The following is a 22,964-nucleotide window of genomic DNA, read 5'->3' as shown; positions in this document are numbered from 1 at the left end:
TATTCGAACACTAGACATGAACACTCGAATCATAGACATGACAAATACATTGTGTCAACTATTACAGGTTTTAATTATTAAACTTATCCTGAAAATGGAAATCTGAGACACCTATTCCTTCAATCTTCATTTTGCTGTATCGGAAGTATCTCACTGAAATACAGTACCACCATCTTCAAAACATACTGTAGCAAATTAGATTTTCATGCATTGTTAAACCTCTACTGCAATTATAATCTGACTAACCAGTGTTGAAGCCTCGGCCGAGAGCAGGCCACGGTCGATGGTTCTTCCATAGGTTCCCCAAATACCAGTCACTCTGATTCTCCACCAGCCCAAGCACCTGCTGACCTGAGACAGAGACAGGGAGAGCAGGTGAAGGTGAATAAGAGAAACATTGAGAAAGAGACACACACACACACACATATGCAGATGGAGACTTTTGGAATTATTACTGCCAGTCAATTTCACGACATCTTCATTATTCTGGTTATGATTAACTGAAAATCTTGACCTTCATGATGCTCTTGTCTTACTTGCCAAATGAAATAAGGTGAGCGTGCTCATTTGCAAAAAACTTGAGCTTCTCAAATTTTTCGTTTTAGAGAGAGAGAGAGACTTTCCCTTGTAGATCTGCAAGGTCAAGAGTCGATGTTGACCTGATAAAGATCAGACTAATCAGAAGATCCAGATGCCTCCAGTTATCGAGGGCTTGGGCGGAAATTGAACCCGTGTAAACCTACCACTGAGCAACCAATGCCCTGTGTATGGTCATGTACATGATGAATAGAACTTTAAAATTGAATTTAAATTAGATGGGATAATTATTTAAACCAGAGCAGCACTGATTAATTGCCCATTAGTGGAATTGGCTGGTTTTCAGCTTGGTCAGCCATCATCCAACGATTCTGTGCTGATTCTGCACACATGGCCGAGAGTCACAACACGAGAAGCGTTAGCTCGTCTGGAGATGGCGACGATATAGCCATCTTTAACTGGAAGCTCTCATGGGGAAAGGGGTTGAACTCTCATAGTGGCACAGGCCAATCATGCGCTTCTACACTTTATTCGTACCGGTGGCTGTGCAGCAGTTCAGGAAGCTTGTGTCTCAGAGGAAGCATATGATATCCTTCACCGTCCCGGTTGAATTTAATTTTTTCCCTTAGATTTTATTTGTAGCGAAAAGCTCAGAGCAGCAGCCTGGAGAAAGTGCTGTGCAGTTTGGGAAAAAATGAAGACATAATCGTCTGTGCTTTATTATATACATATAATTGAACTGTTCATTAAAAGTTTCAATTCAAAAATGTTTTTCTATGCTGTCGATTATAGTTTGTAGAAAATAAGGAAAAGAAAATCTATATAAGTAGATTAAAAAACAAACACAACAACAACAACAAAAAAACACAACCCGGTATCGACTAAGAAAGCTGCAATCAGTGTATCTCTAATTTAAATGCATTTACAAAAATGCAATGTTATGGACCTTTTTGCCACAGATCAGATAACACAGACGGTGACTTAGCAGGAAATGAGGCAAAGGGAACACATTTGCCTTTGGGGGGATGACTATGGAGAGTAATAATGCTAGTGTGTGTGTGTGTGTGTGTGTGTGTGTGTGATACTGTTAGAAATTAAGAAATAATTGCCCTGAAAGGACAGGAGAGCAGTAATTGTGTGTGTGTGTGTGTGTGTGTGTGTGTATTTCAATCCCCCCATAACAGCAACACCCACAGTGCAAGTTTAATGAAGGCCATGAGCTAGATTAATGAACGCCCATCCATAAAACACACACACACACACACACACACACACACACACACACACACACACACACACACACACACAATAGAGACAAAAAAAAAAGAAGAAGAATCTTTTCACATTACTTTCTGCTTATTTAAACAAACAAGCCACTCGGATGCCATCGCACTCCATTATTTTATAGCTCTCATGTACAATATGCAGAACCCCAAGTCTACAGTAAAATGTTCATCTTACTGACAGAAAAGAGAGACAAACTGAGAGAATGTCTCAAAATAAATATAAAAATGAAAAGGAACCATCAATGACTGAGCACAAAAATGGATTCTTGGTATAGTATAAACAAGGGATTTACTTTTACATTCATCTTAATGACATTTATAGCATCTTAAGCACACAATAAGAGGCTTAACACAATGTATACACACACACAGCCGGCTGAATGAGGATGTGCGAGCACTTGTTGTCGTGGCCGTTTTTAGCGGTGCATTTTCTACGAACTCTATTAATCCTTATCAGTGCGACGCTCATTTTCACTGGAATGGGCAGCAGATTTATTCGTGGACAAATGCAGTTAAGTCAGATTAAAAGGAAACTTATCACACATGCATGTAATTAAACGCAGTAAGAGATCTTAATCGACTTTACTGCAAAATCTCTACTGCTGGGGCAGATGAATAATCAGCAGCAAGGGCACTACACAAAAACACACTCGCACTCAATTAAATCCATCATGATTTTCCAGATAAACTGAGAAATTTTTAAATTAAGATTTGGATGTAGATTAGATTTCTAGATAAGTGTCCTTATTTAAATCCCTTTACCACTAGCTACTTTTGATGCATTATTTCGAACCAAGGCGGTTTTCACTGCGTGCGCCAGCATGCTAAATATTTTATCGCTCACTAGGTAGGCGGCCTCCCTTTCTGCAGGTGTCCGAAGGACTGGAGCCGCGGCTAGTGAACTATTATCGTTAATGGATCTCTTAACTAATGGCTCTCTGGACTTTCCCCGCGCTATACAAACAAGGCAGGAAGTGTAGCTCGGGGTCCCGAGGTCAAAGCCAAGAGTCGCGTGGTGGACGCTACAAGCTACGGAGTGGCACACGAACCTCCAGGGACTTTAAAAGCGCGAATGGAATGGAGCCTCTTGATGGCTGCATTAAGCACAGCTGCGAAAGGACTGCACAAACTCCCGCGGCACATTTACTCTCGAGCCAGGCTTCATGATCCTGCTGCAGAGAAGGAAAAGGCCGTCGTGCTACTTGTTAAAGACACCATTCCCAGCAGGAAACGCCGCCAGACGTCACAATAGACTCCTGTCTGTGGCGGAACCTAAGGAGAGCTGTGAGGCGCCTGTTGGCCAGTCAGTGATGGGCTAAGACTCTCATGAACTGGACATTTGAAGACTGGGAAAACTGACGAAATGTTCTCAGCATCCACATGGAGCAATGCACTTGGTCTCAAATACTATACTTATTGATTATTCTAAACATGTGAAGCCAGGAACTAATCTTTTAAACTTCTGTTCATGCTGCATCCCAGAACAGGTTAATAGACAATGAGGAAAGTGTTATCTATCCTCCTCTATATACACCGACTGGTAAAAAAAAATCTTCATTTGGATTTAGATAAGGCAATACCTTTGACTACCGTAGATAATTACTCTTATTTCTTTAAGAAGCAGTATAAGATGATGCTCCCTGTCAAAAAAAAAGATGTAACTGTGTTTCAGCAGGGTCAAATTATTGCTCTACAATATTAGGCTCTGTATATTTATGTAGCCATAAAATGAAGGCAGCTGACTAGCGAATGTACTGAATGACCTGGTTATTACAGCTATGGATTTTTTTCTTCCTGATGGCACAACCATATTCCAGGACGACAATGGCAAGATTCATCAGGCTCAAAATGTGAAAGAGTGTTTCTGGAAGCAGAGGAACCATTTTCACACATGAATTAGCCACCACAGAACTCTGACCATAAGCTGGGATGTGCTGGGGACGCAACGAGTGGTCTGTGGACGAGTGGCCAACTCTGTGATTATCAATATGAGATCTAAGCCAAAATTTGGAGTAAAGTAAATGTTTGCGTCTGGTCCCAGATGTGCACCGTAATCAAAGCTAAAGACGATCCAACAAATATATTAGTATATTAGTAAAAAAATATTAGTGTATGTGACTTATTTTGGGGCAGACAGTGTAGATGAGCTCATAAATACTCATGACTGACAGGATAGAGTCATATAGATGCCATTTCTCCCACCTGGCTAATTTTACTCTATTGGATCTAACGCTACAGATGGCTGTGAGATCATCAGGATCTAAATTTGTTAACAGCTGGTTATAGGGTGAACTCTATGGGAAGCCTGCTTATCTGTGATTTAAGCATCGTAAAATCATTAAACCATTGACAATTTATCTTGGAAATCTGATTGGCAGGGAAGATGAGACCTTCTAGGTCTACCTAATGGATGTTGCTTTGATTAGTCAGAGGTACGTACAGTACATAAAGTATGGAGGCGAGTATGTAAACAGTGCATTCAATGATCTAATGTTGCTGGTGCTTCTACTGTACATGTGCTTGAAAAACTTCAAGTCTGCTACAGAAATGCGTTGAAACAAAAAACAATAAGAGAATGAATATCAACAACTCTAAGGAATTTCAATTTAAAACGTTTTCATGGCTGTATCCAGTAAAAGAACCTCTGATTCTGTGAAAATGGAAATGCCAATACTCTCCTAGAGAAGGATTGTGCAGTGACTCCGTATCCTCCCAAGTCAAACCAAAGCAGATGCAATTACATGCTGACAGACCACCCCAAAGGAGATAAAGTACATGCAGGATTAGAGGAAAGTTTAGATTAGGTTATTAATCCCTGATTCTTTTCACTGTTTTCTACCCTGGATTTCATTTGAGCCTCGTTGTTGATCTGTTGTGTTGAAGGAACCGCTCTGAGAGATCCTCAGCCTCGGGTTCTCTCTCCTCCTGCCGACTTTACATTATTGATTGACATGCATACTGTAAGTGTCCCCGAAATGCTAAAAACGACACTGAACATGGAGTACATGCGCCTAGACAGTCCCAGTGCTGTGCAAAGCTACTTCCCATTTTGCCATATGTAATATAATGTGACAAGTGTACTCTGAACTTAAAGGTCTGGGAAATTTCTGAGCACTGAATACTCACAGATCAAACAGGAAGGTATTAAGCTCCCTGCTGCAGAACAATACTGCAGTTTAATATATTAAACTGTGAAAAAAACTGTATATGGAAAAAAGGTTTTAAAAAAACAGCACGGAAAAATGCAGCTTAATATATCAAGATATTTCTCACCTGCATTTTTTTTTTTAAACACACTTTGGCTGTATATAGAGGCCATTTCCCGCTTACTAGGCTGTAAGGGATTTTATAAAAAAAAAATAAATAAAAAAAGTCATTATTCACAGGGACTTTTATGGCTTCATATAATCTTAGACTACAATATAGAAGAATGCATATGGTGAAGGATTTATTGAGGTGATATTTATTAAAACTTTGAAAAGAAGTCTACAGTGTCAGGGCTTTGTAAGAGTCAGGGGTAAAGATGTGAACGATGTGTAAATCAGAAACAAGTCTAAGGATGAGGGATATCATGAAATTCTACAAATAATTAAGGAATATGAGATGCTAAGTACAATACCTAACTTTTTTTCATGGACGATCCATGACATTTATTAAATATAAAAATATAAACTGTCACAAACTAGGATGTGTCACTCTTTAAAAAGCAAATTTGTAATATTTGACACAAGGGATAATATGTTAATCTTATACCTTCATCTCTGGGTTGCTGATTGGAGGGTGTGGGTTTAAGGCCTACCACTGTCAGGTTACCACTTTTGGGCCTATTGGCAAGGCCCTTAACCCTATGCCCATATAAATACCCAGTCACTGGAGAGGCAGTGGATCCCTAGTGCCAGTCCCAAGACTGGAGACATTCGGCATAAAACCTGTGCCATTAACCTGCGTATCAAACAATTCCATGTGGTGTAAAAAGCCCAAGGAAAAAAATGGATAAGACATACTGTAAAGGGGTGGTAATATTACCATCATCAGCACATGCCACAACTGATTTGTTGATCATTTTCGTATAATAGCACATGCAGTGTATTTGTCTTCACATAATATGCACTGCTGATTTGTTCTGGTTGTGTTTAAACAGGGAAGTCTGTTTAATTTTAAATATATTGATGTACAGAATGTTGTGATCCACCAACAGACCTGTGCACATACTGAAAGAGTGCCATATTTACTACATGGCCACATATTTGTGGATACTTGACTATTACACCTATGGAGTTCTTCCACTTGGCAACTTTGGTAAACAATGTCTTTATGGAGTTTGCTTTGTGCACAGGAGCACTGTCATGCTTGAACAGGGTTGGTCCTATCAGCTCATGTGAAGGGAAACTGTAACGCTAAGACATCTTATACAACTGTCGGTGTCTTCGTTGCTCCCTACATAGTGTATTTGGTCAGGTGTCCACATACAGTACGTTTGGTCTTGTGTATATTATTAGTACTGGATCCTACAGCGCATGATGTACACCAACAACCGTGATTAGTTTCTTCTTCATTTTTCATCATCAGCCAAAAGGTCAGTTTTCTTTTTGGCTGACACATGGTGATATCAGATATCAAATAACAGAGTGTAAATTTGACACATTAGCGGGCATTGTTGTTCTCTCTCCACTACCGCACTGTTCTGAAATAAAAGGATTGAGAGATACAAAAAATAAATAATAATGATAAAAAAAATGCAAGTAAGCGAGCCATTGTTTATTTAGAAAGAAATTACGACTAGTATCCTTAGCATTTGTTTCGACTCAGTTTCTAAATGCACTTAGAAACTGAAAGTGGTCTGAGAAATCAAAGAAATATAGGGAGTTCGTTTAAGTAAAAAAAATAAAAATAATAATAACTACATAACTTCGAGAACAAGTAACTGTATGCTTAATTCTTTTTTTTTTTTTTAATCCCAATATGGTGGTTTGCACTTTATGGTGCCTTTGCAACCCATCACTCATTGCATGTTTCATTCACTTCATGCACTTTGGTTAAATCAGAGTTTAGCAATAGAGCGACTGTAAATTGGAGGAAATTGTAGTTTAGCAAGTGTTGTCACTATTTTGGTGGTAAAGCCTTAATAAAATCTTTCTAAAAACACAGACTCTGCTTCTAATCTGTTACTTTTACCCCAGAAATTAAAAGACGAGGAATGTAGGAGCGAGTACTGTAGGAGGTAAATTGCTTCTACTAACAGTCGCAGACTGTGAGCTTTCAGGATGTTACAGAACTGCCTTGAATGCTTTCAGAAAAATTGAGCGAAGCCCAGAAAGAGAGACAGTGAAGTGAAATTAAGCAACAGGAAGGCAGAAATGATTATGGGAGTGAACGGAAGAGACAGAGCGAATGTATCAAATAAAAACCGAGGAAGTAAGCAGCAGAAAAAAAGCAAAGAAGAGAAAAAAAAAAAGAGTGCATGAGCGTGACGTTGCATGATAAACCCTATTCATGAGGCGAGTTGGTTCGGAACCCAGCCAGTTTCCCAGAGACAAACGCAGTGAGCTGCGTTACTGGGTGCCTCAGAGTCATGAGAGGAGCTGAAAGATATGAAGGCACTGTGTTAGTGCAAGTGTGTGTGTGTGTGTGTGTGTGGCAAACCGGTTTCTCTCCCACTGAGCTCGCACTCGACAGACTGCCACGCTCACAGCACTTCCACACATCATTTAACTGCTGCCACTGCTGATACGCAGCCTGGGCTCGTGGAGAAAGCCTGGTGACTGAACAAACAGTGATTATAATTCAGGCAGACCTCTGCTTTTCTTCTATGCCATCATGATGTGATCAGTTTAACACTTCATCGCATAAAATCTATGAATGAAAAAACGAACATTTTGCAAATCAAAGTATGTAACCTGGTTATATACTGCATGCTGTCCAATGAGGTTTTGTTGAAAATGCGATGTCACATCAATAGCAGGTTCAGATATTAGATTAGAGTTCAGGAACCAATCTAATAACAACAGGCTATACTTACTCTACTATATCTGTAATCTACCGCTCATAGTTTAATGTAAAGCAAAGTCCTTAGCCCTCAACTGCTCAGGTGTATAATAAGATACACACAAGTTAGTCTTGTTAGTCATTTTTTGTATAATATTTTAAGATATTTGCCTGTTCTGTTTATTTTCTTATTAAAATGCTTTCCGAAAAAAAAGGAAAAGAAAGTAGTAATACCTACAATACTGTGTAATAGTCTTGAGCCACCCCTCATATCTTATTATTAAATAATAAATTATGTTGATTCAATTAAACTAATGGAAACAACTGTTTTACTGAGCCAGGCTACAAAGTGCCTAAGGATACGATTAAAAAAATATGTAGTTTATTTAACAACCTTAGCAGCATCCTCATTTCCGCTCTCTTTTGTTCTAACCACCCAGCATTCCCAGCATAACCAGCATACTGATCATCTGTCATCATCTGGTTAATGCCTTAGGTTTTCATGCTTGAATGACTCATAGGTCACTGTGCAGCCTAAAAAACAAAAAACACTTCTCTAAAACTGGTCAGGGTCTGGACTGAAAATGAGAGCCAAATCTTGACAAACATGACAGTCAAAAAGTCCTTCAGGAAGCCTGAAGATCTATTCTTTAAGGCCATTAAAAAATGCAAGAAAATCTGGTTCTTTAGAAGCAAAATATAAAGAAATGACATCTTCCCAATCACTGCTGATGAAGAGTTGTGGATGCTTAAATACTGTCAATTAATCTTGATTAGCCTGATGCTTGATTTCATACTTTTTTTTCTTTTTTATAAATAACCATTGTGGTGCTGTTGTTTTATGGATTTCCACTACTGGAAATTATTTAGCAATTATAATAGCAAATAGGATGATGATTTTTTAAAAGGATTAAAGCATAGTGCAAACCCCGTATATTCTGTAATGTACTGTAAAACCATAAAATACATTCCACACTTTTGCTATAGGGAACACACCAGTTTATTAGAACACCACAATCTGAGCCAAAATGTTCTAGGAGTGTGTGTGTGTGTGTGTGTGTGTGTGTGTGTGTGTGTGTGTGTGTGTGCGTGCGAAGGCGATTCTAAAGGCAGCTCTCCTTTCTACTCACCATTACCTCCGACCCAACCTAGATCAATATCCACAGCACAGAGAGACCCTTATTCCCCAGTAGGTCACTCTGAATGAAAAACATCTTCTGTAGCAATCTGTAGTAACGTTACACATCATCCAGCAAAGCAGCAAGACTTTGCAATCATATAAACAGTATTCTGTTTTTTCTTTGTGTTTCAGGTTAAAAACAAGAATTCATCCATTATTTAACAAAATGTCAGGGGTTGGGCCTTCCTCAAAGACTCTGATGTCATGTATGAAGCTATCCTTGTTCTCATGCTTATCTATTTGACACAAATGTGCCGGCACTAGTGAGGGGGGAAAAAAAAAAGAAAAAAAAAAAATATATATATATATATATATATATATATATATATTTTTTTTTTTTTTTTTTTTTTTGTTCTGTACACATCTCTACATAGGGAGGTATTTTAGAAGCATTTCTTATACAAAGAATTAAATTTGTCTGTAAAGTAAATTAATGATGAGGATTATCATCATCATATCAAAATATATTACAGTATATTATGATAGAGAAATTTAAATAACAGAAATGAGCTTGAAAGCAAACTTTTTGGACACTCGCGTGCAGCTGTGCTATTACTATCATCAGACCCCCTAGACAGTGCTTATACTCTAAGCATCTGTATAACTATATTTATTTTAAATGATATGCAACACCGCAGACACCAACTTACTTATACTATGCTTTTTACCTTAACTTTTTACCTCCTACTGCACATTTGTGCTACTTATTATATGTGATGCACACTACGGTTACTTGTACTTGTATACTCACCTTATGTACACTTTATGTACACCCGTTACATACTCATTCCCCCTAGTCTTGATTTATTCTGTAGAGGAATACATTATGTCATGAATGTTGTGTACTTATTGTGTGTTGTGCCTAGTCTATAACAAATGGACTGTATTTATGTTGGTCTGGACACAAACAGCCCTAATCCTTGTGTGCGTCTCAAGATACTTGGCGAATAAAACCAGATTCAGATGTAGATTGAAATTAATAATGAACAAACCAAAATATTTGAACATAATGAGTAGAGAAAACTGCTAGGCCCATTTATACAGTTCGGTGGAATACAGGGTGGCAAATGGTACATTTGTTAGAATCCACTAGGTATGTGGAAACTAAATGATGCCCACTCACGTGTTTAACACACTGATCAGATTACAAAGTATTAGCATAAAGTGCAATATTGTGTATCCACTCGGTAGCTTGTTAAATAATACAGACTCTCTTTATAGTCTTCCTCATAGCATGCTGTGGGTAAAAAAATCAGCAATGTTTCGGCTATGAGCTGCCCTTGGTGATCTTTAAACAATGACTCAAGACGTATCTGTTTCTTTGGTACTTTGACTGATTATTGTATTTATTGTCTTTTGACATGTTCCAACACAAGGTGGCTGCGGACTGTAGGTTATATATATATATATATATATATATATATATATATATATATATATATATATATATACACACACACACACACACACACACACACACACACACACACATAGTGTCCTTTATATACACAGTATATATATGCTACCAATAACAAATTCAATCAAGAGGCTATGGAAGTCCACAACAATTAGTGCAGAACTTCAACACTAGACTTTAATCAGGTCTAAATTGCATAATTAAAATTTTCCTACAAATTGAAAAAAATCACTGTCCAAGTTATGTTATGTTAAGCTATGAATGCAGGATTAAATGATCAATAAACAATGATATTACAGTGAAAGAAAGAGCTGAACTGAACTCAAAACAGTTAACCATGTCATTTTGAACTCAATTAGTGATTTAGATAATGCAGTTTCATTTAATATCTACAGCTAGAATGATGGTAACTGTAATAAGTGCAATAAATACCTTTGAACTTGTGAAAGACGGCCCACAGCTCAGCGATGTCCGTAGCGAAGGTGATATCGGTATCTAGAACGATGACTTTCTGCAGGTCTGATGGCAGCGTCTTAGTCAGAACCAGCTTCATCAGGCCATAAATCCCAGAGTAATGTTTGTTGGGGATCCATGACACCTCAGACTAACACACATGAACACAATGGTACAAACAAATAATGAAATTAAAATCAAATTCATACCTGTGCACATAATAAATAAAATATAAACTTTAAATCTCTCATAAAATATGAAAAAGAGAGACTCACCTTTAATTCGTCTGCATCGTAAAAGTCCACTCGAACAGCTGGCACCATCCAAGTGTGGAAGAGGGAGGCTAAGATCTGCTTGGCGATGGAGTCGGTGATGAAGTGGAAGTGAAGAGGGTTCCGTCTGCCACACATAAAAACACCATTATTACTTTACACACTTTATGGCTTCAGGATTAATTATAATTGAAGGATACTCAGGCAATGCCCTTTGGAGTCGTTCCTTTTATTTTGTAAAGTTTTTAGTGTAATATATTGGGGGAAAAAGTTACATTTTATATGGGTTGAAAAGGTTCCCTCTGCCAGCCAATCATCATCCAGGAAGAACATTAAAAAAATCCATCCGTTTGCATAAAAACATGTATTATATGTTTTAACGTATTTATTATTCTTAAATTTTATAATTAAACAGCAGCCTTTTAGTGGCAGTGGTAGCTCAGTGTGTTCTGAGTTAAATAAGGTAACTCAAGGCTCTGAGTTACTAATTAAAAGACCAGACTCACTAAGTTGGCACTGTTGAGAAATACCCTTAACCCTGTCCATGCCATAAAGGTTCTTTGGGGGATGTATAATGGCTGACCCTTCTGTCTGACCAAAGAAAAAAGACTAAAGAAAAATCTAAAAGAAAAAATTTCTTCGAAGTAAAAATAGAAATATGTTGGTATTAAAAAGCATATATAATCACAATGCGTTCTTAATCGGCTAAATAACATTTGTCTCTACCAAGTAAATTTCTGTACTTTAGGTTATTACTGTATTGTGTCAAACAGCCAGGCTGGGCAATATTGCCTAAAAAAAGCTTGATTTTTTTTTATCTTTATAAAAAAATTTTTTTTGTCTGTCTGTCTGTATTAACTGTTATTTATTTATTTATTATAATAGACTTTGGAAAAATAGTAACAGCAATATCTACTGTAACAATGGTTCTTTTAAAGAATACTTAAAAAAGACCATTTGCACAATTCACTTTAGATGGCAATATTATAGTTTTTGCTTTATTGATAGAGTACATGGGGACTGTGTTTTTGTAACACGGAATGCCATCACAAGTCAACTTGGGGTACTATTCTGAACAGAGTTCATTCCACATTTAAAGAATGATGTAAATCCCCATGACTGTGCACAGCATCAGAAATAAACAGACTAAATCGTTTTAATTTTACATGAGTCACACTGTGTATACAAGTATTAGCTTTAGATTAATCAATATACAGACCCGTTCATTTGCTTAATCTAAAATACTGTCTGTATACCTGAGTCTAGACCTGACCAACTGAAGCATCCTCAGATGATAACACTGCCTCCAGAGGCTTGTACAGTGGCCACTATGCATGACGATACATACATGATGAATACCTTACCCAGATGTACCATCACTCTGAAATAGGGTTAATGTAAACTCATCAGACCACTTGACCTTTTTACCCAATCTTTATGCTCCTTAGCAAACCGAAGCCTGTTTGTCTGGTTAGGCTCATTAACAAGTTTCTTTTTTTATGGCCTTACAGCTGTCCTAATCCAATGAGTTTTCATCACATAGTGTGTGTGTGTTTGTGTGTGTGTCTGTATATGGACTTGCTGGAAAAGTGGAAAGTGATCACTAAAATAAGTCCCCAACTTACAAGATTCCGTTCTGGGAGCACGTTCGTAAGTTGGATTTGTTGTTAAGTCTGACAAAGTTACTCTTTGACATGAATATAAAGTGTAAAGCATACCAATCCACTTGGCTAAATCTAAGGAGTGCCTCTGTCCCCATTTCCCCACTCTGCCATCAGGCTACCAAAAACCGCAACCACTTATACTCCTTTTTGAACATGCCTAACGAGTCAGTTGACCTCATTCAAATACAACCCGGGAGGGAGGGACAGTTTTTCTCAGGGGGTGTTTTTAAGGAACTTCGCACTGCAGTGTATATTTCTTGTATAACACATGTGAGCTACTTCCGTGATTAGTTTACGTCTTTGAATGCTTGTAGATCTGCGGTCCATCCAAATCTAATCGTAAGTCGACTTGCTGTATTCGTCATATTTTTCCAACCACATTTCTTCCACAAACTTGACGGTTCAGCACTATCCTTCCAGGTTTTGATAATGTCATAACGGTTTTATGACCCAGTTCCAGTCATTTTAAACATCCTTAGTTGTTCTTTGCTTGCTGTCGCCCAAAAATTTGATAATTCTGAATGTCCCAGGAGTACTAAGGACACAACTTGTCCAGACAAGTGAAATGGCTTACTCTAGTCCCCGAAAAAGCTGTCCTGGTTTGGCCTGTTGCCCAGCACTCTGGGGTTACTTCCATTAGACAGGGGTTTTGAACAGCAGTTTTGGCCTTGTCTGTTTTTATGCTTTTAAAAGCATTGCACGGTTTAAACCTAATTAGCCGCTGACCTAGAAAAAAAAAACAGACTTTAGGAAAGGTTTCATTTATATATGCTTCCATATGTTTTTTTTTACTCAGTGTACTCCCCCATCGTCCCTCAACTGTCACTATGAGTAAAAGCTCTAGACAGAATAAACTAGGCATTGTAGCAGCTGTCAGGTCAACAAACAGATGCAGCAGTTCTCTTGAACTGGTGTCAACATGTCAAAATATGTTATTTAGATGTCTTGTCCTTTTTTCTGGGCCAAGCACAATGTGACACAAAGGCTAAAGCAAGCAGGCACATAATTTCACAGCATAATAGAAAGGAAGATTTAATACTGGTTTGTTGATTCATTTTACATGTAAAAGGGATTTAATCATTCACTTTAGAGTACAGTCTAGATCCTGGCTGGAAACAAACTTGCACTGCCATTGCCAGTGTGATCGACCAAGAATTCCCTGAAACCTGGCACGAGGCTTCCCTCGAGTTTTACACTGTTCAGTCCATGGTGCACTAATGACGATAATCAGCCCATTATTTCGTTTCAATAGAGTCAGGCACACCAGGCAGGAGGGGACACTATTTAGGTCTGAGATCTGAACACACACAGACTGATCCTTAACAAAGATAGACTAGACTAGAAGTCATTCTGCTTTGTCACAAACACTCAGTTTCCACCAGAGCAATAAGCAGGGCAATAAAAAGAAACCTTTTTTTCCTCTGCAGTACGAATAGGACTGAGACAGTATGAAAAATGTATGGCATTACCAGGACACACGGTTTTCAGTACAGCATGTGTGTATGTGGCATAAATATCCTGCTACAATATAATGAGATAAATAATTGAAAAAAATGTGACAAGATTGGCACAGCTGTCTTCTAACTAGGTGACAATCATCTCCTCTTGGCTTGGATACTGCACACATTTTATGGCAAATATTTTTAGCCAAGTACACTTTAAAAAAGTCCACGGTTAGTCTATATATATATATATATATATAAGACAGCTGTGCCAATTTTGTCAATATATATACAGGGGTTGTACAATAAAACGGAAACGCCTGGTTTTAGACCACAATAATTCCTGAGTATGGTGTAGGGCCTCCTTTTGTGGCCAGTACAGCATCAATTTGTCTTGGGAATGACAAATACAAGTCCTGCACAGGGGCCAGAGGATTTCGAGCCGTTCTTCTTGCAGAATAGTGGCCAGTTCACTGCTTATGCTGGTGGAGGAAAACGTTTCCTGACTCGCTCCTCCAAAACACCCCAAAGTGGCTCAATAATGTTTCGATCTGGTGACTGTGTAGGCCATGGGAGATGCCGTGTTTATTGATGCATTATCATCCTGATACACGGCACCGCCTTCAGGATACAATGTTTGAAACACTGGGTGCACATGGTCCTCCAGAATAGTTCGGCTCCTTGGCTCATTGACACTGACGCGCCCATCTAGCACAAATATTGGGTCTAGGGAATGCCATGATATTGCAACTCAAACCATCACTGATCCACCCCTATGCTTCACTCTGGGCATGCAACAGTCTGGGTGGTACACTTTTTGGGGGCTTCTCCACACAGTAACTCTCCTGGATGTGGGAAAGACAGTGAAGGTGGACTCATAAGAGAACAATACTATACATGCTTCACATTGTCCACAGCCCAAGATCTTCACTACAGTCAGCATTAAAACCGTTCGAGTGACCAAAGGTTTGGCTATAGCAGCGCGGCCATGTACTTTGACCCTGTAGGGCTCCCGACGAACAGTTTTGGTGGAAACAGGACAGATGAGGTGCACATTTAATTCTGCAGTGAGTTGGGCAGCTGTGGTTTCATCTTTTTTGGATACAATCTGAGTTAGCACCCGGACATCCCTTTCAGACAGCTTCCTCTTGCGTCCACAGTTACTCCTGTTGGATGTGGTTTGTCCTTCTTGGTGGTATGCTGACATTACCCTGAATACTGTAACTCTTGATATATTACAAGGACTTGCTGTCTTGGTCACAGATGCACCAGCGAGACACGCACCAACAATTTGTCCTATTTATATGTTACACATAATGTTTTGTGCATTACAATACTTTAAGCAAAATTGTGCTATTACTCTGCCACTTAAACCTCCGCACTCTGCGCTTACTGGTGGAATGTGCAATCAATGAAGATTGGCCACCAGCCTGGTAAAGGACGTAAAACTAAAACACAGATAAATATGTACATACTGTATGTAAAAAATAAAAAAATAAAATACACTTTTTATTGAGCGATCAGCTCAGCGGACAAAGAAACATCACTTTTACTAACTTGGTTCATTCATCAGTAGTATTTGCTTGTTTAGGGTCATGCTGCTTCAAGTTAAACTACTAGGCTGTTTATATTTTGGGAAACACAATGGAGTACATTAATTATTAGAACTTAAGCGAAGTAGCTGAGGTGGAGGAACTATCACAAACAGAGCTCACACACCATGCCAACGCAACTCACACTTTTTTCTTTTTTAATGTTCTGCAATGTTTGCAGGAGAGTTAAATCTGGCACGTACTTGGAGCACTAAGAAGATACTTATAGTGACACTGTACATGAAGAGAAGGCTGCATTTAAGTTAAGAAATGTCTGCCATAACAATGCATTTTAATTAGATTATTTAGTCTTTCAACATTTTCTCAGCTTTTCCGTTCCCTTCCTTGATGTGCATAAAGTGACTAATCTTTCTAAATTTATAGACATCTACTGCATGAACCTGCCAAGGTCAGTGCTGGCAGAGTTTCAGTGTTACTAGGCAGTATTTGCTAAAACACTTAACAGCCCCGACTAATTTATATCTTCAATCCGAAATCCAAAAACGCAAGCAAAAAAAAAATAAAAAAAGATTGTATATTCTTTGCACATATTAATCAAGTTGTGAGCATCAAGCAGAGCATAATTTTCAGCCTGAAGAAGAATTCAGTCGATCAAACTGAATTAACATAAATCATCAGAAATGCAGGACAGTTTCTCTCAAATGAGGTAAAATTTGTGCATTAACTGACCCGCAAGTCTACTTTTTAGCCAAATTATCCATATGCCGTGCACAGAATACGCATATGCATTTTTTTTCTATAGCAATGAAAACACACACTTGACAAAATTATCTAAACTCTGCAGATGCTTCAGAGACACCATTAACATTTTCTCTGCTCCACTTCGTAATTGTTTAATTGCTGCGAGTGTAACAGCTGTAAATAGCAGACAAACACATTAGATGATTCTTTCCACACGAGCGATTGTTCATTTTATCATATCAAATGTCTATTGTGTAAATAGTTATAATGTGATCTGTAACAACCAGGATGATTACCCATAAGAACACTGTATCAGTAAGCCATCAAACAGAGCGGAGATAACAGTCTATACCATGACCTGTTCTGTCATACGTTTTGTTTTGTCAAATGGATGATGGACGTTACTTACCGGTGAAAAAGCACAGACTTGACCAGCGTCACCACATCCCGGCTCGCGTTATACCCCGCGCACACGATGGCAACATGAATGGTCTGCGAAATGAGAGAAAACACTAATGAGGTCAAGCACAGCCCAAAATCCTAATGAATGGTGACTCTGATGAGGATATTGCAGCAAAACCTGCTATAATTGGAGCTTGACATTTAGAGCTTGCCATTTGGAGCTCAGCGCTTGGATCATTAGTGGTTTATTGCACTTTTTCAGCACGCCAGATATTTGCTACTGCCTTAGAATGTGCAGGTTTATGGCATTAGCCCCAGAGCCACAGGTGCAGCATCAGATATCAACATGAAAACTGTACATGGGTCTATTTGGAAATCTGCCTGGATCGTGATGAAACCACCCTCACACCCAACCCAGCCTTTTCCATGGCTGAAGCATGCATAGGAAGGTATTACACTCTCCCCCTGCGTAGACAATGTGCTGGAATTCATCCTGACTGACAGGTAAAGACTATTTGGACTTCCTTTTTGAAACATAGAGCTTCTTAGCCAGTGGGTGAGTGTAACCAAGATAATCCAATCAGCTCGTCCACAAGCTCGAGGGTGGAGGAAATGAGAAGTATAGACAAAGAGCATCTCCAGAACGGCTCAGTACATCTTCTCTCTGGGCAAGCAATGTTTGGTTTCAGCACTTTTCTAGAGGTTAACACCTGCTTTTAGTCTAAAAAAGGCCTAGAGGAACACTGCATGCCAAGCAATTATGTGAGAGGGGAAAAAGAAATCTAGCTTAAGATGACTTTCACATTTTCTGTAAAATTAATTCTACTCTAATCACCTAAAACAGCAGGAAGCGACAGATACTGTACAATATGTGTCATTATTTGACCAATGTACAGTAAATTTAAATGTCATGGTCCTTTCTATCCATCCATCCATCCATCTAGGAACCACTGTAGTCCAATCAGGGACTGTGCAGGCCAATGGTGAGGACCTCTAGTCAACATTCACACACTATGGGCAACTTGGGAACCCCAATTAGCCTAATCTGCATGACTTTGGACTGTGGGGGGGAAACCGGAGAACCTAAAGGAAACCCACCAAGCACGGGGAGAACATGCAAACTCCATGCACACAGAGAGCCGATACGGGAATCGAACCCAGGACCTGGAGGTGCAAGGCGACAGTGATAACCACTAAGCCACCGTGCGTTATAGGATAACAAAATCAAAACAACACACCATACAGTATGTAGTTTTAAACATATAATAGGCTTTCCTTATTTAAATAGATTCTACCTATAATATACCTTTTTTATTACTGTTTATCGAAGTAAAAATAAACAAACATTTATTTCACATATGTTTCTATTTTTTTTATTCCGTCCAACTGACACATTTATTAAAATAAAGCTTGTTTATCAATGTCAATTATCACTTATGATATACATGATATAACTGTTATAATACACAGGGTCAATATTTTTCATTATTAAATACTCTTTAGTAAACCTTGAAAAGCTCACTAACTCAACTGAAACTGAATCCAGTATTTTTTTTATATTCAGAACCAAAACTGAGGACTGTTTCTTGATGAACTTTATTCAAAAAATTTTATGTTAATTTCTTTCCATAATAAAAAGAATATTATAGAAGAACTTCCTGCAATGTTGATTATTCCTGGATTAGATTTTAGATTTTGTACTGAAACTGTTTTCATGCAAGTGTAGAATATTTTCTTAAGCATCAAAAAAAAATTTTTTTCATCAGACATTTCTGTGAAAGTCTCTCGAGAGCATCTTCACAGTAAAATAAATACTTTAATTTCGAATGAGACCATTTTTGGTTTTATTAACATTGCGGATATATTTATCCAAGGAGGCATTTGCATGAATAAATGTCAAGTGTCAAGATAGTTCCAATCCCAAATTTTTCTAAAAATATTAGCAATAAACTGGCAAAGAATAACTGTAATACTGATTATTAAAAGATTGTATTCACCTGTAGGGTTTTACTTTATGATATGCATAAAGGTTTTTCTCTAGCTGTATGTATAAATGTATAAATAGGTTGTTGGTTTAATGTCTTTATGCTTCTTCTCTCTCTCTCTGTGTGTATGTGTGTGTGTGTGTATGTGTGTGTGTTTCCTCTTTCTGCTCTCCCCCTGAGTGTACATTTGTCCCGCTCAAGTCTGTTTTTTCTCTCTCCAGGTTTTTCCTAGAGATAAAGGTTTTACTCACACCTAGGGAGTCACTTATCACTTCTGTACTCTCTATTTGTTTCTCTGTTTCATCTGTCAGTCGCGTTATGACTTTGTCTGAACCTATATCCTCATTGTGTCTCCTGCCTCGAGAAACTGCACTCAAGCAATAATTTACAAAAGCCAACTCACAACATTTGTTACTCAGATGGTTCAATATTTGGACAATGACTGGCTCGACTTTGGTACATAAGCAGCCTCCAGAGATTCAACCCTGTAGGTGACATCTGCAAAGAGCAATAGACTTGGAGGTGCGTCTTCTATCGATTTAATAGCCAGGCAGGGTCATTAATTGTTAACATGCCTGACAAAAAGGCGACTACAGTACTTAAAGAAAAATGTCAACACAATCATCAACTCGACAGCTTTGATTACTAAAACAAAGAGAGAATCTGCAAAACAAATATCTGTTACTATATCCAACAATAAGCCCTATTCACTTTATAGTGCACTATTTTCTGGGGCTGCCATTTCGTAGTGGTGTCTGGAAACACTTGTAAACATGAAGTGCACTACAAGAGAAACAATCACTGGCGTTCACAAACTGACCTGGATATTCCCACCAGGAATACCCCAAAAACCCCAGAGAGATGCATACAGTATGCATAGCCAGCTTCTTGCAGAATGCACTACACATCCAGTAATGCAGTTTAGCCACTGCACTGTGTCAGCGTTCAAAAAGACATTATTGCATATTCAAGTCAAACCGGGACTTGTGATGAGATTTGTAGATTTGAAGTTCAGCTCTTGATTCTTGAAAATCAACAGATAACTTGCCACCACAATGTGGAAGAGACACATCTGTCTGTGGGAACCGTACATACATAATATCATACACGAACACCACTTGGACATTACACAAACTTCGCTGGGAGTTATGGCCATACAGTCCTGACCTGGCTGCAAGTGATATAGACATATTTGTGGTTTTAAAGGAGTTCCTGGAAGGCCAGCCTTTTAGGCGTAAAGGAGTCAAGGCGGGTTGAGTAAACTTTTTTTGTCCAGCGGGTTGAGTAAACTTTTTTCCTTGATGGTATCCAAGCACTAGTGATAAGCGCATTAGCGTAGCAGGAGATTGTACAGTATGGAGAAAGTAGACAATCCGTGGAGAACATGTGAAGTAGGGTTGCAATGGTGCTTGGCACAATGCTGGAAATGGCTAATTTCCATCTTATACGCTTACGATATAAGCTTGTGTACTGGCTGAGATTAAGATTCATGTGTGTATTTAAAAAATTGAGTACAAATTTTCCCAAAGTGGTACAAAAGCATTTTTCAGTGTGTGTCCACCCCATTATAGGTGATTTTAATGGTAATTTTAGCCCCATTTGTAAAAGGGTGAATTATTTTTGATCAACATGATTGTACCAACATACTGTAGAGTAGGAGAGGTTTTTGGAGTCCTTTGACATGACATCATCTTTTTTCGATCAGACCAAAGACGAGCGAGCTAGGAGTTCATGAAAGGTAGTAAAAGAATCCTCGTAGATGGAAGATTTTGTGTTTTGCGCCAATATTGAGATCGTTTCATTGGGAGACCTGGAAAAACATTTTTTTTATATATAATATTTTTTTTATATATGGGGCCACGTACAAAATTCCCTGGGGATGTCCAATAAAGGTAGGTTTTACTCTCATAACTATGTTCTGCTATTCTTTTCCATCAAAAGTCCTAGTTTGACTTGGATGCGACTCATATTCATAATTATGCTACTCTCTTATAATTATGAGTTAGTCAATTTGAGTTGTGTTGACCAAATTTCTGGCTAACTATATCTTCATTAAACAGCTTGAGCTGTGATTACATCATTCAAAAGTCTTACTGATGCAGTAAGGATCATACAGTACCTACCTCACATTTATCTACAGCAGGTTGCTGGACACAGCTGGAGCTGTTGACCTTAGAGAGTGCTTTCTGAGCTTCACTGTCACCAGTACCCTCTTCGGTGGAAACCTGGGACTGGTTGCCATGGTGTCGGCTGCTGCGGTGATGGGAATGCTGGTTGCCATGGGTAGGACTCCTTGGCAGCTGGCTAATCTCTTTTCTGAGTGCTCGGTTTTCCTCTTCTACCTCTCGAACCCGCAGCTCCAGGGCCAGTGTGGAGGATTGATGCTCCGCTGGGGACAGGGGTGGCTTCACTAAGGAACAGGACACAGAGTCAGCCTTAAGCTACATTCGACACTAGAAAAAGCATCACAGCACCATGTAGGAATATGTCATTCGTTTTTTTTTAATGAGATCGTATGTAACCTAAATAGACCCGGTAAATTTATTGTACCAGTTGGGTAGTGTGCATTGTCAGACCTCCTCTAGGATTTAGCTTAGACATATTTTAGATCATTCTTGCCTGCAGGTTTTGGGTAGAAATAAACTTTATTTTTAGCTGGACTTGGATGGATACACATGATGTCATCTCTGCATTTCTTTTCCAGCACAGATTTGCAAGCACTTGTTTTATAATAAAGGATCATTTCTATATTAATAACTCATTTAGAGCAATTATAAAAGCTCCACATATCCTAAGACTAATAATAGGATATAATAAAAGATAATGTTGATATTGGAAAACTAGTAAAGCTGTGAATCATACAGGTAGATAGACTGTTGATTTGATTCAATTTGAACTTTAGCCATTGCAATTTACAATTTAAATCAGTTCAGAAAGATCAAAATGTATTGTCCAATGTGTCTCAAGCTGATATGTTTCTTACAGATTTTTATGTATAAAAACTACTAAAAGTATAATATGCAATGTGCTGTGTAACTTTTATTGTTGATTTAGTTTTAAATGTTGTGTCTCGTAAAAAGGGATACAGTGGAACCTCGGCATATGGATTTAATTAGTTCTGGAGGCGAGTTCTTTAGGCAAAAATTCATAACGCAATTGCATTCCCTTAAAATACTGTAAATATAGATAATCCATTCCAGCCACCCTAACTTATTACCAATATTACGAAAAACACGCAAAAAATCAATTAGCTTTTGAACGCCAGCGGAAGGCAAGGTTGCTATGGTGGGTTGAAACAGCTGTTGCCGACTGATGAGAGAAATCATAAAATTCGTAAACTAGCTTTGCTGGCTTTCCACTGACGCAAACAAGTTTTAAACGCCTCTCGAACATATGTACAATGTAGCCGGCGATGCAGTTAGTTTTGGATTTTTAAGGGAGGGCATTCACATGCCGAGGTTCCACTGTAATCTTTTTTTTTCTTTTGCGCCACACCCCAATCCAGCAGGTGGTGATATTGCACCAACCGCCCAAGAATAAATCTAAGTTTATTCAGTTACTTATGCATAGTTCCATAAACAATGGAGTTTTACCTTAGTTTTAAAGTTTGCAGAGATGGATTGTATGGATGCACTCAGCTAAGGTCATTGAAACTTTATAAAAGTAATAATATTTAAGCTAATAAAAATATATTTTGTGCAGTAAAAGCTACTGAAAAAAAAAAAAGAGTCTAAAATCTGCACACGCACATCTAAAACTCACACAAACACTTTAGGACAAGCGGTTATAATAAAAAAGGTTGCATCACCCCAGCCAAAAGTTGATTATAACAGCAAGCCGTGTCATGTTTAATTCCTTACAAATTACACGGCAGGCTAAACATGTTGACAGAAAACATTTCTCATCGGAACTTATCTTGGCACGTGAATCATTCCAACACCAGTATCATCTGATGTACACCCACAACAGACAAACTGCATACAAAATTACTGACATGTCACTCTAATGAGGGATCTTGGCTAACTCAGAGACGTACTGTAAACCGGG

General features: G+C 38.4%; 1 protein-coding gene across 1 annotated transcript in view; it reads right to left on the bottom strand.

Annotated features, from left to right (window-relative positions):
• LOC128534421 (xylosyl- and glucuronyltransferase LARGE1) overlaps positions 1–22,964 on the bottom strand; it is a 74,099-nt gene that overhangs the window by 23,600 nt on the left and 27,535 nt on the right. The window contains exons 3-7 of the mRNA XM_053508846.1: positions 21,041–21,327; positions 16,940–17,022; positions 11,134–11,257; positions 10,838–11,009; positions 247–351 (exon numbers count right to left, since the gene is read on the bottom strand). Coding sequence (XP_053364821.1) covers positions 247–351; positions 10,838–11,009; positions 11,134–11,257; positions 16,940–17,022; positions 21,041–21,327 — 771 coding nt within the window. The remainder of the gene's footprint in view (positions 1–246; positions 352–10,837; positions 11,010–11,133; positions 11,258–16,939; positions 17,023–21,040; positions 21,328–22,964) is intronic.

This window comes from Clarias gariepinus, chromosome 12, assembly GCF_024256425.1.
Source record: "Clarias gariepinus isolate MV-2021 ecotype Netherlands chromosome 12, CGAR_prim_01v2, whole genome shotgun sequence".
Lineage (NCBI taxonomy): Eukaryota > Metazoa > Chordata > Actinopteri > Siluriformes > Clariidae > Clarias > Clarias gariepinus.
This window is presented reverse-complemented; position numbering and strand designations above follow the sequence as displayed.